This window comes from Marmota marmota, unplaced genomic scaffold, assembly GCF_001458135.2.
Source record: "Marmota marmota marmota unplaced genomic scaffold, marMar, whole genome shotgun sequence".
In the NCBI taxonomy this organism is placed as follows: Eukaryota; Metazoa; Chordata; class Mammalia; order Rodentia; family Sciuridae; genus Marmota; species Marmota marmota.
In genome coordinates, this window is record NW_026000222.1 from 9,206,819 (window position 1) to 9,223,395 (window position 16,577).

Below are 16,577 nucleotides of genomic sequence, written 5' to 3' on the forward strand. Positions count from 1 at the left end.
GCTTGAAACTTATGAGGGGAAATGTATGAAATACATTTGTTTATAAATACGAGCATATATATATATATATATATACAGTTCACTTTCTCCTAATCCTGACTTTCCTGCTTTCTCTTGTTACTGACATCTCACTGGGCTCATAGACAGTGGGATCAAGACAAGTGAGAACATACCAGGCAAATTTAGGATGACCATCTGAAATGTGAATATTGTGTCACCCCATGCGTAAAGGCATGGTAAGGTCAACAAAGTCTCTTTCAGGAGAGAAGCAGGTTCAGTCCAGGAAATAACCTGTGCCAGGAAAGAATGGCAACCATCCACTTAACATGGACAAGGAAAGAATTTTATATAGATGCCAGAAATGTCACATATTTTTTGGTGTCAGTAATTGTCATACTTGCTCCTTTGGGAGAAAGACTGAAAGTTCATGCTCATAAACATGTCCATGAAACCAAAGCATGATTTCCTACTATCAGGAGCACTGGGTGACAGCAGGTCTTCCTCCTGGGCCCACCCCACTCAGCAAAGCAAGGTCTCTTTGAATCAAGGATAAAGCAAAGATACAGAAAATGAAGAAATTCTTGCGTCTATGAGACTTGTCTTTAGGCAGCCTTGCTAATTAACAAAATACAAGAAAATATTTTTTAAATGCATGTAGAAAATAATCACCAGATAATACATCTTTGTTAATAAATATTTCAATTGCAATCTGCTAGAAAGAAAGAATCCTCCAGAATTCTTTCATCAACAGTAGGCAACATTGATACTTTCTATCATTCTATTTTTAATATATGAAAACACTCATAGGTTTGACAGTCTCAGCCATGTGGCATAAATGTCATTTTGTATTCTTTCTTACTGAACAGCTATACTGTACACAGATCTTTGCACTCTGCTCCTTTTTCCCTTAGTCTCAGACTGTGAGCAATTTCTCAAATATCAGATGTGCTTTAAGAACTTTTCTAATGGCTTCTTGCTATTCCAGGGAGAGCATAGCATCTTGGGAAAGAGACAGAGTTGATCCATTTTTAGTTCACAAGGAATAAATCCAAGCATGATGCGGTTGCAGGAGAAGTGCCTGGGGAACTCCCTGCTTGTCTGGATTTAGCAAGGTCTTCATGCAGTTCATAGACTGTGGTATAAGCCCTGGGCATAAGAGAAGGTGGCTCCAGATGAATAAATTCTATGGAAGTATACCAGTAATTTCTGGGAATCTCAATGTAGTTGTGATCCCTGCCTCTTTAAAGCAAACCTGCTTGCACCCAAGTGGCTGGACTGAGTGCCAATCATCATAGCAGGAGGGACATTTAATTTGCTTCTCTGAGTCCATTTAAGGGAAATTATCACATAAATTAAAAAAAAAGAAGCACAATTCAAAGGGGAAGCAGCTTTCTTACTAGAGGAGCTTAAAAATGTAGTAATTCATACACACACAAAAGTCTCCAATACGTAGTCCTGAAATGAACAATCAAAGCAAGGCAGTCAGATGCCACTCCACAAGCCCACAGTTCCAGCTGATGGCAGGAATGCACATTCAGAGTTCCAAGTTTTGCAGCATGATATGTATTCAGTAAGAAAATACAAGATGCTTCATGACAAAGCAGAATCTTAGCCTTTTCATACATAATTCATTAGTGGGTTTTCTATGAAGAACATTTTCCATTAGATGTGTTAAAGCTTGCTGAGGTGTTTCCTTTTATGGTTGCTCTTTCCAAAAAGTTGTATTTATCGCTTTATGATGCTGAAATCTACATAGTCTTGAAAAGTAAAAATCTACACATTCGATGATTAAAATTTATTATCTTGGAGATAAGTGGAATTCAAGTTAGTTGCAGTCATATCAAAGGGAGGTGTTTTTACAAAATATTTTGGATTCTGTTCCCTAAATAGAGTTATCAGAACACTGGTAAATCCAAAGCTAAGTTTGGAAAGCAAGTTGAACTCGTTAATTATCTGTAATTTTCACTCTTGTTCCTTCTGATGTCTTATTAGGTTATATCAGTGTAAAGGCCATTTGCTTACGAGATCAAAATACTCAAGTCAATTCCTCCTTCTGCAATATAAGAACCAAGCCAGCAACTGAACCCAAAATATGCAATGCTTTCTCCTGCCCGGCCTAGTAAGTCATGTGGTCATGTCTTTCTGTTCATACTTGTGTGTGAAGGCCTTTGCTGCTGGTGTGAGATGCTGCAAAGCCCGCTGTCAATGCTTCTAATTGAGAGAGATTGAAAAGTAGATGCAATCTCTAAAATAAATTTAGAAAGAAAAGATGGTTGAACTGGGGAATGAATTCTAGAAGGTGTGTGCGTGACTATACCACAGAGTATCCCAATCTTATATATAACTATTAATGTATCAATTAAAATGGAATAAATAAATAAATAGAAAAATCAATAGAGTAGAGAGAGGGCATCAGGGGAGGGAGGCAGGAGGGAAAGAAGGAGGTCATGTTAGGGATTGAAATGGAGAAATTACATTATATGGATTTATGAAAATGTCAAAATGAACTCAGATATTATTTATATCTATTATGCACTAAAATAAACTTTAAAAAGGTAGGGCTGCATTATGACTTGAAAAGTAAAAATCTTAATCTGCATTAGACACTCAGTTGACTTGAGCAATGTTATCTTGGGATGTGAAAATGTCTTTTTTTTCTTTTAACTTTTAAATAGAAACTCCACTTCTCAGAACTGAATCAAACAGATATTTAAATAACACACAATTCTATATTAGTAAAATGTACATGTGGTTGTATGCTTAACTTTTATATAAGTCATCCAAGAATTTAAAAATCATACTGTTGTGCAGACCGAGAAACCCCAAATGCAAATTACATAGTAGCAAGACACAAAAAGGCGAAGCCAAGTGGTGATGCCCCCTCAATGATGGTCCCCATGGGGAGCTCGGTGGGTTTGTTCTTTGATTGATTTTTGCCACACCATTGTTTGAACACTAATTTTAAGTAAGCTTCCCAGGCAACTAGAGTCTAATGTGATTTATCTTCTGCCAAATATATTTATATAAATGGACAGTTTCTTCTAAAGCCATGGCGCAGTCACCAGTGCTTCAGGTCCTCTTAATAAGCAGTGTGTGGTGTTGGGTGATGCAATCATATGGCGTGATCTTTTTATATATGGATCTGTGTGTCTTTTCCTTGGAACTAGTGGTGCATTTGTCAAAATCCTTTGGGGTTTCAGCTACCCACCAATCCCATATGCCCAACTGTTAACCCAGTTTTTCTCTTAGGGTCTAGAACCAGCTGTATCATGAACACAAAAAGGAGAAAGAAACTGGGCAGGGGACTTTTATGGATTTTCCTCTTTGGCTAAGAAATAACTGAGCCTAAGAAATCCCCTGGATGCTCTCACATGTGATTATCAGAAAGTGCTCTTGACCCTTGTGGAGTAACCTCTTGAGGTGGTGGTGGAGATGATGCTGTGTGCTCTAGTCTGCATCTGTGGACATATAGGGAGAAGCAGAACACTCAACTGGCAAATTGGTTCATTTGAAACCTCCTCCCCATCATTTATTATTCCAGCCAACCAAAGAAAGAGACCTCTTTTTCCTGTATGTTCACATAAAGCCACACCAAGGTCATGCCTGCCTTCTAGAACCTCCCTGATGACTTCGTGCAGACATGATATCCTGTGAGGGACATGCTCACTGCTAAGAGCAGAACAGTCCCTGCAGGTTCTGTAGAGAGGAGGTGGTGTGCGGATGGGACTTGTCCTCCCTTTTTTCTCTACCTTATTATCCGTTGGTATTTTCTTCTGGGATAAAGGATCCTCCCAGGGACTATTCTTCCCCACTAGGAATAAGGGTTTAGATGCCTAGACCTGAGAAGTAGAAGGACAAAGGTTTACTCTGTTACTTTCACACATAACAAACATGCCATAAGCACTGGCTGTATGCGAAGCCCCTGAGAACTGTGGTATGGAGATGAGTAGTGTGTGGCTTCTGCAGTCCGTGAATCGACAGTGGAAGGGAAGAGATGGGTGTGTGAAGAAGTAATTGAGATGCAGTGTGGTGTGCTACGAAATGTGTGTAGGAAGTAAAGTATGATGGGTCTGGGCTTGAAGGTGCAGGTGGCTGGGGCAAGGTGGAGAATTAGCTGGGCTCACTATGGAAAAGCCCCTATGCCGTGCAGAAGTCTGTGTTATTTCTAGAGTCTTTGCAAACCCATCACATTAATCCCATAGAAGAAAGTTGAGTTTAGTAGGAAAAAATACCATTTCAGAAGTGAATGTTGAAACAAATAATTTCATAATGTTTTATTTATATCTTGTTATAAGACACAAATAATTATATAAATAGGAAGAAGATTTTGTTGGATATCATCTTTCTTTAAATAAGATACTATGGATTATGTGATATTCCTAGAATTTCATATTCCTAGAATTTATTTGCTTAATGGTGTAGATTAAAGGTCTTTAATGTCACACATCAAGCTTTTAGGAGAAACCAGAGGAAGATATTATGAGACTAGAGAAAGTGACAGAATTTCAAAAGTATTAAAAAACATATTTGGTCTTATCTAAAACGATATTTAAAATCTAAGATCAGCTTTAGACATTGCTGCTGTGATTCAAGTGCATAACAGCCTATCTGGAGTATCTATTTTATGTTTTCCCTGAAAATCATACAAGTTCAATTATTCAAAAGTGGTTGCTGGAAAGCATGATTAGTTTCCATTGATGGGCATTCCAACATACACCAAGCCTTAGATAGTTGTAAAAGAACTGGTCTGTCAATCATTAATGTGAGGTTAGATCTCTAAGTAATTGTAAGCTTTAAGAATAATCAAAGTAGTAGTTTGGGGAACTGCCCACTTGTGATTGTGCTTTGTGTTAATTCCCATGGCAGCACGTATCAGAAAGTCCCCTCTGCTCACACACCCACCTCTGCACTGGGTTGAAGGCTCCTTCATGGAAAGGACCTGCCTCATTCGTTTTTCCAACCCCCATGCCTAGAAGAGGCTCTGACACATAGTTAATATCCTAATAAATTTGGCTGAATGAATTGCTCAGATATTAAAATGGCATGTATTTCTTCCCCTGCAGAAGAAATATTTTTCCTAGAACCATGTGGTGCTTCCTTATATCTGAGTCACCTTAGCATATGATTCAGAATTAGTACAGATTGCCCTCATTGGTTTTAAAATGGATCTAAGGTATTCACCAGCTGCTTATTCTGTTACAGTAAATGCCTTAGCGGTCACAATACTAAGTCTTCACTGAAAGTAATTTTGATTTTCGCTGAAAGTTGGCTGCCAGGTGAATGGAGCGCGTGCAGCAAGTCGTGTGCGGGGGGCCAGCAGAGCCGGAAGGTGCGGTGCGTGCAGAAGAAGCCCTTCCAGAAGGAGGAGGCGGTGCTGCACTCTCTCTGCCCGGTGAGCACGCCCACCCAGGTCCAAGTCTGCAACAGCCACGCCTGCCCTCCAGAATGGAGCCTTGGGCCTTGGTCACAGGTAATGGGGTCAGACTTGGAGTCACGGGTCTTGGTCCCCACTCAAGATGAAGGTGAACATGCAGGTGTCTTTGTCCAGGGGTGCTCAGCTGTTTACATCTTCATGGGAATCAGGCTGGATTAACACCGTGGGGACCTGGGAATCTTCATTTTAGCTATTTTAACTATTGTTCTTGAGTGATTACAAAGGGACCTGAAGTTTGAGATCCCCTATCCCAGAGCTTAGAATATTCCTTAGTGGTTTATAAAATCATGTGGGGGCCATTTAGGTATGCCTAAGTGTATCGAGAAATTGGTACATAGACCTGGCAACTGAGTTCTCCAAAGCAAATGGAAGTATACAAGTGCAAAGAGTGAGCCATAGCAAAAAAATATTTAACTCTCACTTTGTGGAAAAGGGAGAGAGTTAAAACAAATTAAAAGGATCTGGGCGTCAAGTTTGCTACTGTCACAAACTCCCAGAGAAAGGCTTAAGTAATAAGTTGAAGGAGACATTGAACTGTCATTCACCACTCAAAATTTCCCTCTCAAGGAGAGGCTCTCCACGGAGGGAAGGCTTGTCCCTAGGACACAGGCTGCTGGCATCTAGTGCACAGAGGCGGGTGCCTATGATGCTTTGTGTCTTCCACAAAGACTAAGTGTCAGAGGTCTCCCTCCTTCAGGACCTCTGCCTTACCACCCCTTACAGGTGATGGTTCATCCTCTGCTAATCCATAGATGGCAATCAAACTTTAGAGAAGAGCTCAAAGCTGCAGGGGAATGGTCACTTGCACTGTAAGCCTGGTGGCAGCAGTCCCTTGTGTCATGCAGAGGGCTGATTTCTGAAGTTCAGCAGTACAGTGCCACTTTCCCAGAAGAAGGCAGAGGATGACTTTTTTTCCCCATGTTGGGGTATATCTATTAGATTAAGAATCCAGGGGTGGGAAAGAATGTCTTTGAGCATGCTTTGGGGTACTTTATGTGAGAACACATTCATTTTTAAATGTAAAAAAGGGTAAATGTATGTAGTATACGATGTTGAGTCTGTTCTCTTTCTTTCCAGTTGGGAATTATAATTTACAAAGGGAGAATTCAGAGGACTGTTTTAGCCAATATGTATGGTAGTCATGGATAATGGAGACTGGTGAATTTCAAATGGCCCTGATGAAAAACATGTTAGTTCATGGAGTTTGCCCCAAATGTCACATGGAAATTATTTCTTTTGTGAAATTTTGATTACTAGAACCAAATGTGTCTCTTCGAGAACTTGCTCATAACTAATATAAAAGAGATCCTTCAGAATGTATCACAACCTGTTCTTGCATGAGCAACAGGTCGCATATTTGGCCATTCTGAAATAGAATTGCAAACATAAAATTAGAATTTTTTTTAAAAAAGAATTAACCATTTAGATATTTTGTGACAGAGCAGTGATACATGCCATGGTTCACCCCCTGGTCTGGCTTCAGACCCACTTGTCCACTGATCTCTTTTCCTTGGCAACTGTGTGATTATCTTAGACAGGATGCTCTACTCTTGGATTCTTAGATACTTCTTTTGTAAAAAAAGAGTGACAGTGATTGGGTCCTAAAGTTGTCAGAATGTTGTGTGATACAGGCTCTGTTGTTGGGTGCTAAATTACATCATTACATGGAAGGGATTCTCCCTGATGTCATTGTCATCTCCTTTAAGAATGTGAAGAGTGAGAATTCACACTGGTCCTCTGAGCAAGCTGCGAATGCACCCTGCTGATTGTGATTAGTTAAGAAACCCAGGTAAAAAAGAGAGGCTGCTGTGGCATATGGTCCTTCTGAGAGAAAGATAAGATTGTAGGGGCCAAGATGGTGACACATTCCTTGAGGACAAGCCTGGAGCCAGTGACCTTTTAAGTGACTTTGACAAGTTTATAACTATTCCCCTGAAAGCAAGGAGATGCTTTTGAAGAATTCTTTTGAAGGTTGAGAGTAAGAGTGAAAGAGCAATTTGCCCATCTGAAGCTTTGTATTATGCAGATTTACTCAGGTCTTTTATGAGTTCTTAGTAGTCTCCCCCAAAGTTAGGGAAATATCCAGAAGGCACAGTTGTCAGGGATAAGAACCTAGTCCCTTGTGCCCCCTTTCTCTGACACCTGACTACTGTTGATGTAGCACACACCTATATTCTGTCTGTCTGTCTGCACACATTTCTGCTGTTACTCTTCTTGTTAGAGTCACAAGTGATCCTCTTTGGTCAAGCACCCAGGTCCACTACACCTTGTAACAGACACATACAATTATCCCAATGGATAGGTGCCCTTTTCTAGTATACTGGGCTGTGTGATGAATGTAACTCATCTTCAGACCTGGGGTCACCAGCAGCCATTAGATATTCGGCAGGTTGAAGGCAAAGCTAATCATGACAAGTTACGTAGTCTTCCCTGGGCCCCTAGGTGGGTTTCGCCTGCTGCAAAGGACTTTATTGGGAATTTTGCTCAAACACTTACAAATAATCTTGCAAACACTTCTTCGGTATGAAATTAACTCAAATGAAAAGCATTTACTAAAACAGCATGCCAATAGTACTTTTTCTTCTTCTCAAGTGTTCCAAGACCTGTGGACGAGGAGTGCGGAGACGTGAACTCCTCTGTAAGAGCTCTGATGCAGAGACCCTCCCCGAGAGCCTGTGCGCCAGCATCCCCAGACCCGAGGTGCAGGAGGGCTGTGTGCTAGGACGATGTCCCAAAAACAACCGGCTGCAATGGGTCACATCTTCTTGGAGCGAGGTATGAGCTCGGCTGCACTATTGGGTGAGGAGAGGGTTCAATGCTCAGCTCATCCACCAGCATCCAGTCAGAGGTCTCCTTTTTGTTACACACATACACCAGGTATCTACTAATTGCTGATTCCTCCTCAATGCTTGTTTCAAACATGTATAAAGTGCCCAACATACTTACCAGGCCTGTGCCTGGGTAAGGGATACAAAAGTCCATAAAGCACACATAGGGAAACCGATGTGGTAGGCAGGGTGCTATGAGAAGTCTGTAATTTTCTGAGAAAGTTCAAGGTCAACCAGAGCCAGACTTTAGGAAGAATTCTCATCAGCAAAGACTCTCCAGGGAGTATGAAGGATGAGCAGGAGTCATGCAGAGGTGGGGTTGGGGCAGGTTGTGACAGTATTGCATACTCAGCGGGCCGGGACAGGACCAGGGTGGGGTTATGGTGGGAAACTTCATTGGAGAAGGGTCATAAGGCTTTGGGTAGCAGGTTAGGAACGTGTCCTGCAAGTACTGAGGAACCAAGTGAAATCTTAAATGAACAGTGGAACCCTCAGGGAACAGGCACCCAGCAGGCAGACCCAAGGGTGGGGAGGCCCTGTGTGGACACTGCAGGAAGGAAGACGGAAGATGAAAGTGTTTGGGACAGAGAGAAGCCATATCCTTGAGTTCCTAAGGAGACCATTTGGTACCTTCAGGCCCATGTGCTGGTAGGAGAGAGGGAGGAGCTGTCTCCAACTCTGGCTTGGGAAACGCAACTGAACTCATAGATATAGGAAAGAGGAAAAGGCTCTAAGCCCAGAGCACACAGTGTAGACAAATGAAGTCTCGGCTTTGAGGGGTCTACAGTCTGGTAGGAAATTTAGAGAGGAAAAAAATAATAGTGGGACGTTGAGCGAGCTTGGTGAGCCTCACTGTCCTTTCTTCTGTCTAAATGATAAACGGGTCCATACCACGAAGCAGTTATGGCAACACAGTCTCCCTCCTCCCCTTCTGTTTTCTTTAAAAGACATTATGACCTGAAAGCTACATGCGTGACCCTGGGCTGGCCCTGCTGGCCTCATCCGTACAAGGGAGCTGTACTTGTTGGCTCCATTGTAAAGGGGGGGCGTTCAGTTTCACCCATTATCGTATGTGATATTTACACTGATACCAATTTCATTGATTAACTGGCTTCATGAGGCTCCATACATTATCCCCTAATACTGTTTAAAATACTTTGAAAAACATGGTTTCTCACAGTTATTTCATGGACCTCCATCCTCCCCTCTCTCTCTTCTTCCAGCCATAACACAGCATTAGGTTACATCTCATCCAAGGGAGAGGCAGGGTGATCCCTAAGGGACAAGTATTCAGAAGTGTCTTCCCCCTCCACTGTCTCTTGACTTTTCCTTGGCTCATTCTCCCAGCTGCTCAGAAAGACCTGGCGTGAATGCCACCAGTGCTTCTGTCTCATCCTTCTTCTGGGGGACTTTATCTCACATCCACATGGCATCTCTCAGTCCCCATGAACAGTGTGTATGAGTGAGCTCTGCAAAAGTCACTTCAATACTCTGTCTTTTGGTCTCCTCGCCTGTAGCATCCAGAACTCCGCTGATTTTCGTTAAGTCCCTCACAGGCATGTGGTTGACACCATAGGGAGGTACATCCATCCGCTCAGCAGATTTGACAGTGGCGCTCTGCCATCTCAGGCCTCCTCTCTCTGCCCCCAGTGTTCTGCAACCTGTGGTTTGGGCGTGAGGAAGAGGGACTTGAAATGCAGCGAGAAGACCTTCCAGGGAAAACTGATAACTTTCCCAGAACGAAGATGCCGCAACATTAAGAAACCCAACCTGGACTTGGAGGAAACCTGCAACCGAAGGGCTTGTCCAGTGTACAACACGGCAGCTGAATGGTACACGTCGCCGTGGCAACGGGTGGGTGCACACAGATGTAGGAGTTTGACATTCAAGTGAGATGCAAAAAATGAGGCAGCTCACCAACAGTTGCTCATTGCACATTAGCAGTTGCCCAAGCATAAAGAAGAAAGGTTTGTGCTACTTATGTGACCCTAATCTGTAAATTTTAGTTTTTATGTTTAGAAAATTGGTATGATAAAAACTGGAAGAGTTGCTTTTTTTGCCAAGTAAGTGAGGCAATGAGTATAAAGCACTTAACATCAGGCCTGTGACACTCTGCTAATTTAGAAATGCTGCTCACAATCACAGCTCCTGTTTTTGAAAAATACCATAACAGCTAGCATTTTCCACACCATTTGTGTGCAATAAATCTGTATGTGCATTCTCTCAGCTAATCCTTGAGACAACCCTCTTAGCAATCACAGAGACCTGAATTCTCTGTCCTCAGCGGTGAGAGACACCCTTTTTCTGAGGACATTGGGTCACTGGTTTGGGTTTTATGGGCTAGATGGTATGTGATGCTAAGTGGGAGAGAAGAGCATGTCCCCAGGGATGCTTGTGGCAGAGTTGCTTTGTTCTTCACAGCACACATTCAAAACAGCTGCCCACCTTACCACTAAGCACAGGGGCCATGTGTGAGTCCAGACGTTATGTGTGTAAACACGCATACATCCAGGAGGATCTGAAAGTAAAACATGAAGGAGAATGGCATGGTTATTTCCCATGGGCCAGGCAGTATGCTTTCCATATCTCTAGGCTCTTTATCTCTGAGTTTTTAATGATTTACACATTTGAAATGGATTCTAGTATTATTATTGAGATCAAGGGTTAGCCAACAATTGTCAGGGTGCCAAGTCTGTGTCCTTGACCCTGCCATTTGTTTTTGTAAGCTTTTTTATGAGAATATAGCCACATTCATGCCCACACTGACTATTGCTATGTTCATGCAACAGAGAGCATGTAGCCCCTAATACCCACAATTCATACTATCTCACCAAGTTAGAGGTTTTGCTATTTGAATGTTATGCTAATTCCCAAGCTCATACTTTTTCCACTCCAGCTTAAATTTTCCTCCCAAATGCAACGTCAGATAGTGATGTTTGTCATCTATCTGCATTAAATTAATAAATTACTGAAATTTTAAAGCAAAACAAAATCTATTTAAAGGGTTACACTTTTTCCTGATAACACTTACTTATTTATGCCTCTTATAAAATAGCTTTATCAACTTTTCATACACCTATCTGGGTAAAAAAAAAGAAACGCTGACCATCATTAAAGTTACTGGCTTGTAGGAAGCACCCAATCCCCCATGCTAACTCAGAATGACCGAGGGCATAATTCCAGTGTCTCCGATTATCACTTCTTTTCTTGTCCTAATTTAGAGTTATCCCCCTCCACTATGGCATCTGCAAAGTTGGTCTGGAATTCTTTAAATATTGCACTCCATTCCCTAGATGTGTCTGGGTTTGTTTCTGCGTTCTTAAGGCTACTTCTGGAATCTCTCTTCTTTATGAGTCACTTAACTGGGAGACGCATGCTCTCGGGCTAGACAGCCTTTGCTTAAGACCCTTCTGATCAGATCAAAGGCACACACACACACACACACACACACACACACATCGGGATGAACCGTCAGCGCCTGAGCCTGGCTCCAGATGATCTCTGCTCCATCGGCAGGCATCTCGGTAATGTCACGACCGTGGAGATTCCTTCTGTTTGACATCACCGACCTCAGAAAGGACAGCATCCAGAAGGGCCCTTCTGACTCCCTTCTCCTTTCCCTTCTCTGCAGTGCACAGTCACCTGCGGGGGAGGGGTGCAGACCCGCTCCGTCCACTGTGTTCAGCAAGGCCACCCTTCCTCCAGTTGTCCGCTCCACCAGAAGCCACCAGTGCTCCGAGCCTGCAACACAAACTTTTGTCCAGCGCCTGAAAAACGAGGTAAAGGGCACCGCGCCTGTCAGTTCCACTAGTCTCTGGAGAATTTGTCACAAGCTGACGCTGTTTGGCGGTGCATCTCGTGTGTTCATAGCTCTATGGCCTGTCGCACATTCCAATGCAGACTTGATGATACTCCCCGGAATTCTACAAGCTGCAATGCTGGGGCACTTACAGTCACAGTAATCTGGTTTTCTGGCTCTGGAGGGAGCATTTCATTCTATAAGGCTTTGTAGCCACTCATTCTTACTTCAAAAGTGGGAAACGGCCATGTTGCAAGACCCTTTTTTAAAATTAAATGTTTGTTCAACAAACATGAAAAAGTAACCACCATGTGTCAGAGATTATGCTAATCAGTGGGAATATAAGAGGGAACAAGAATGGCCCTCCAGGGGCTCTCGTTTTAATGGAGGAGACAGATAAATTATAGTCAATTACACCGAGTGCGTGCTGTCCTAGGACTGCACATGAAAAGGTTCCTTAAGTCGGTTCAAGTGAAGTGCAGCGGGTGCTGCTGGGAAATTCAATTACAGGAGAGAACTGCTTTCCTAGTCTAGTTCGTTTTCAGAGTCATCTGACAAACACCAGGAAGTATTTTTTTTAGCCTAATCAGATTTCCTTGTGCAAGACAATCATTTTCTAGCATAAAACTGCTGGGTTTTCTTTTCATCCAAACCCAGCTTTTTTTCCAAGACAGTCCAATCTCTTACCCTGCTTTTTCCAGTTTGTGGTGAGTCAGACTCAGGACTGTTCCTCCCGGGCTCCCCTGTCTGCATCGCTTCCCATCTCTAAGTTGTTCTGGGTGTACTTAGCTCCAGGCTTGGGGCGTCAGTTTCTTTCCTCTTCTTTAACGAAAGAAGTTCTTGTTATCTGCATTCTATGTTATCTGGGCTGAGGTTTGCAAAGACAAAAGGAAGGTGTTATATAGCAATTGCTGAAAAACAGATCATCTCTAGTTGATGCTAGAATGTTCTATGGGGAAGAAATGTACATTTTTGAGGAATGGATCATGAACTCCCAGACTCTCTCCTTTCTTTACCATCAGTGATTTCTCATTTCCCCTGGAAGTCAGACCACCATGAAGCAACCTACACATACCGAGGCTTGGTCTAGGGAAAAAAAATGCACCCCATCAGCATGGCCGAAGGACAGTAGCCAATCATGAGAATACCTCATTGTATGTTACGGCTGTGGGATGCCTTCCCTGGTGTCAAGATTGGGGCTTCACCTTGGATGATTTGCATCGTACTTACTTGAAGGGAGACCACTTGTAGTCTCGTCATTCACAGTGCACTGCACCTGGTGTTTCACCTTGGATGTCTGGGCTACAACTAGGGAGAGTAGAGTTGGGAATGGCCAGGTTAATTGGGTATTGCTAATACACTGCTCCTCACGGAACCCCATGTCTTCAGATGGATGGTATTGCATGAGGAAGCAACAAGGATTGTAAAAACATAAACACAGATTTCGATCCCTGCTCTGAGACTTACAAGCTACACAGCTTTGAGCAAGTTTTTATTCAACAGGGAAATAATGCTTACCTCGAAAGACCACTGTGAGCATTAAATAAGGTAGTTCGACTTTCAACACTTGGTTATTTTGTACTTACTAAGAACTATTCTCAGGTCTGATACAAGCAAAACGAACAAAATTCTCACTTTCATGCCAAACTTATTGCATGCAGATGGAAACAGCAAGCCGACCAGTAGACAGGTGTGATCAGATGATAACACTGCAGGAAGGAAACTCAAGGAGGGTATAAAGAAAGAGTGACTGGGGAGGAGGAGATAGGAAAGCAGTGTAGACATCAGGTCAGACAAGACCACTTTGAGGGGACAGAAGATGCTTGGGTAGGAAGGCCTTGTCCATCATTTTTAGACTTAAGGTCTTATTATGCCATTCAATTATAGCTTGACCTTTTGGATTGTATGGTATTCCATTGGAGTATTTAATATTCCAAGTTTGGAAGAATTCTTGTAATGATTTGCTCACAAAGCAGGGCCCATTGTCTGTCTGTCTTGTAGGGGTGATCCCCAAATGGCAAAACATTGTAGGAAATGGCTTTCAGGATATTGAGCTTTTTTGCCCAAATGAGCAGTTGCCCAACAAGCATGTGAATAAGTATCTATAGACATAAATATATATTTTAATTTTCCAAAAGGTGCATAGTGGGTCACATCAGTTTGCCAGATGACATTAGGTCTGAGGCCCCTAGGGTTGACCCTGGGGGATTGAAGAGGTGGGACCTGTTTTCCCAACAGTTTTTGTAATTCCACCAAGGTGTAGGACGACTGGAAAAGTAATTGAGGGTTAAGGGGACAGAGTCCAACCTAAGTTAAAAGGGGGTAAGGTCTGGACCTTGTCATTAGATATATGTAATCCTCCCTTCTGTAAGAGTCTGGAGTTCCTTATAGGCGGAACCTAACACTTTGGCATCTGACCACAACAATAATGATGCCATCCATGTAAACATATAGAATTATGTCCAATCGCCTCAGAAGGGTTTGCAGGACTTGTGAAACAATGTTGACAAAAAGCTGGACTGTTGGCCATTCCCTGGGGTAACACCACCCACTCATATCTTTGGTCTGGCCCCTGGGGAGGGAACGGAGAAGGCAAACTTCTCTCAGTCCTGGGGATCAAGGGGAATAGAAAAGAAGCAATCCTTGATATCAGTCACAATGAGAGTCAAATCCCGAGGGATGCAGGGGATCCAGGGCAGCCCTCGCAAGGGGATACCAACGGGAATCATCCACTCATTAATCTTTCTTAGGTCCTGTAACATTCTCCATTTCCCTGTGGCCTTGTGTATTCCAAGGGCTCAGGGAGGGCCTAATATGCCCTAGGGACAGTTGTTCTGATATTATCTCTTTTAACTTTTGTAGTTTATCTAGGGGAAGCGGCCACTGTTCCATACACACTGGAGGGCCTAGAAGCCATTGAATGGTGGGGACGGTAGGAACAGTGGCCTCTAGGATTGGGGGTGAGGCCTCACATGGGGTGCAGGAGTGTTCCGCCTCGATGTCTCAAAAAGTGGATCCCCCCGGTAATTGCTAAGGGGACCTGATAGGCCAAACTGTTGTTGGCACCTCTCTTCCTCTAGGATATCGTCATAAATCCCTTTGTGATCTGTGGTGATGAACACCTCAGCTTCCCCTAAAATATCCTATCCCAGCAGATTAGCTGTCAGGCCAGACGCCACCAGAGGGCGTACCTCTCCCTGACTACCATCTACATCCTTCCAAATAAGCCAATCCTTGGTTTCTTCAGACCTTGTCACCCCCCATCCCCCAATAACTGAGGTCCGGGAATCAGCTTCCATTGTGGGGGAACCTCCTCTTTCCTTAATACTGTCCGATCCGCTCCAGTGTCAATCAAGCAGTGGATCTTTTTCCCTGCTATGAAGATATCCGTTTTTGGCCTAATTCCCAGGATTATTGGGACTGTCCAGTGTGCCCTAGGCGGGCCACTAGGCGGGGCGCCTCTTTTGGGTAACGGGGCTAGAGGGTGCCCCATTATTAGTTTAAAGGCTTCCCCTTAAAATCAAATTTGGACTTATAATTCCTCTGCCAATGGAATCCCTTTCTACACAGGGGCAAGGCGTCTTAGGCGGGGTTTGCCCCTTAGCCGGGCCTGAGGGACGTCCCTGCGGGGCACCAGGTCTTATTGGGACTGTAGGGCACTCTCTCTTGAAGTGGCCCTGTTGACCACACCCACAACAAACCCCTTTCCCGGCGCCACTGGAAGAGGTGAGGGCGGTAGTAAGGGCCTCAGCAAGCGAAGCCATTGGGACCTACAAGGCTGCGACCAACGACTGTGATTGGTGGGCCTGAGTACCGACATCCTTAGTGGCCACTATCCACCTCCCATAGATCTGTCCTTCATCCCCGCACAGGCTGGTTTGTGGTCTGTGGTTATCCCCTCCCAGACCAGCATCTTGACAAACTGGTCCCCAAGGGGCCCTGGGGGAATTTCCTTTGGAGGCTCTTTTCCACCTTCTCAATGAAGGTGGCAAGATCCTCGGTAGCCCTCTGAGTAATTCCTGCTACCGGGGGCTCTGAGGGGCCTTCCTCCAACTTCTTCCATGCCGCCAGTCGTAAAGCCCGTACCTGCTCCTGGTAGGGGGCAGGGATAGCAGCCTGCTGAAGGCCTGTGGAAAATTGATCATTGGACCCCAACAGTATCCCATAAGTTACAGGAACCAGGGGATTAACAGCCTGATTCCTCTCAGCCTGAGCATGGCACTCCTCATTAAAAAAGCACACCATTTCAGGTACAGGGGACCAGGAAGCACGGCCTTGGTTAAGTTTTTCCAGTCTTGGATGGTGCACTGTTGGTGGGCCAGACACTGGAGGATGGTTTCGGCCCAGGGAGAATTAGGTCCATCCTCGGAGATGGCCTTTTTTGAGTTCTTTCAAATCTTGGGCCTCCCAAGCAACTGGACATAACATAGTCTTGAAAACTCAGGAAGGACCCCAGATATGGTTCCCATGTGGGGAGCTAAGGAACCTAACTTGCAGGCTACTACCTGCTCCCTGG

At 43.8% G+C, this 16,577-nt stretch overlaps 1 protein-coding gene across 2 annotated transcripts in view; it reads left to right on the top strand.

The window, feature by feature from the left end:
• Adamts18 (ADAM metallopeptidase with thrombospondin type 1 motif 18) overlaps positions 1 to 16,577 on the top strand; it is a 135,133-nt gene that overhangs the window by 106,680 nt on the left and 11,876 nt on the right. For both annotated transcript variants that reach the window (XM_048792356.1, XM_048792355.1), the window contains exons 16-20: positions 1,993 to 2,119; positions 5,266 to 5,470; positions 8,027 to 8,209; positions 9,913 to 10,116; positions 11,894 to 12,041. In XM_048792356.1, coding sequence (XP_048648313.1) covers positions 1,993 to 2,119; positions 5,266 to 5,470; positions 8,027 to 8,209; positions 9,913 to 10,116; positions 11,894 to 12,041 — 867 coding nt within the window. The remainder of the gene's footprint in view (positions 1 to 1,992; positions 2,120 to 5,265; positions 5,471 to 8,026; positions 8,210 to 9,912; positions 10,117 to 11,893; positions 12,042 to 16,577) is intronic.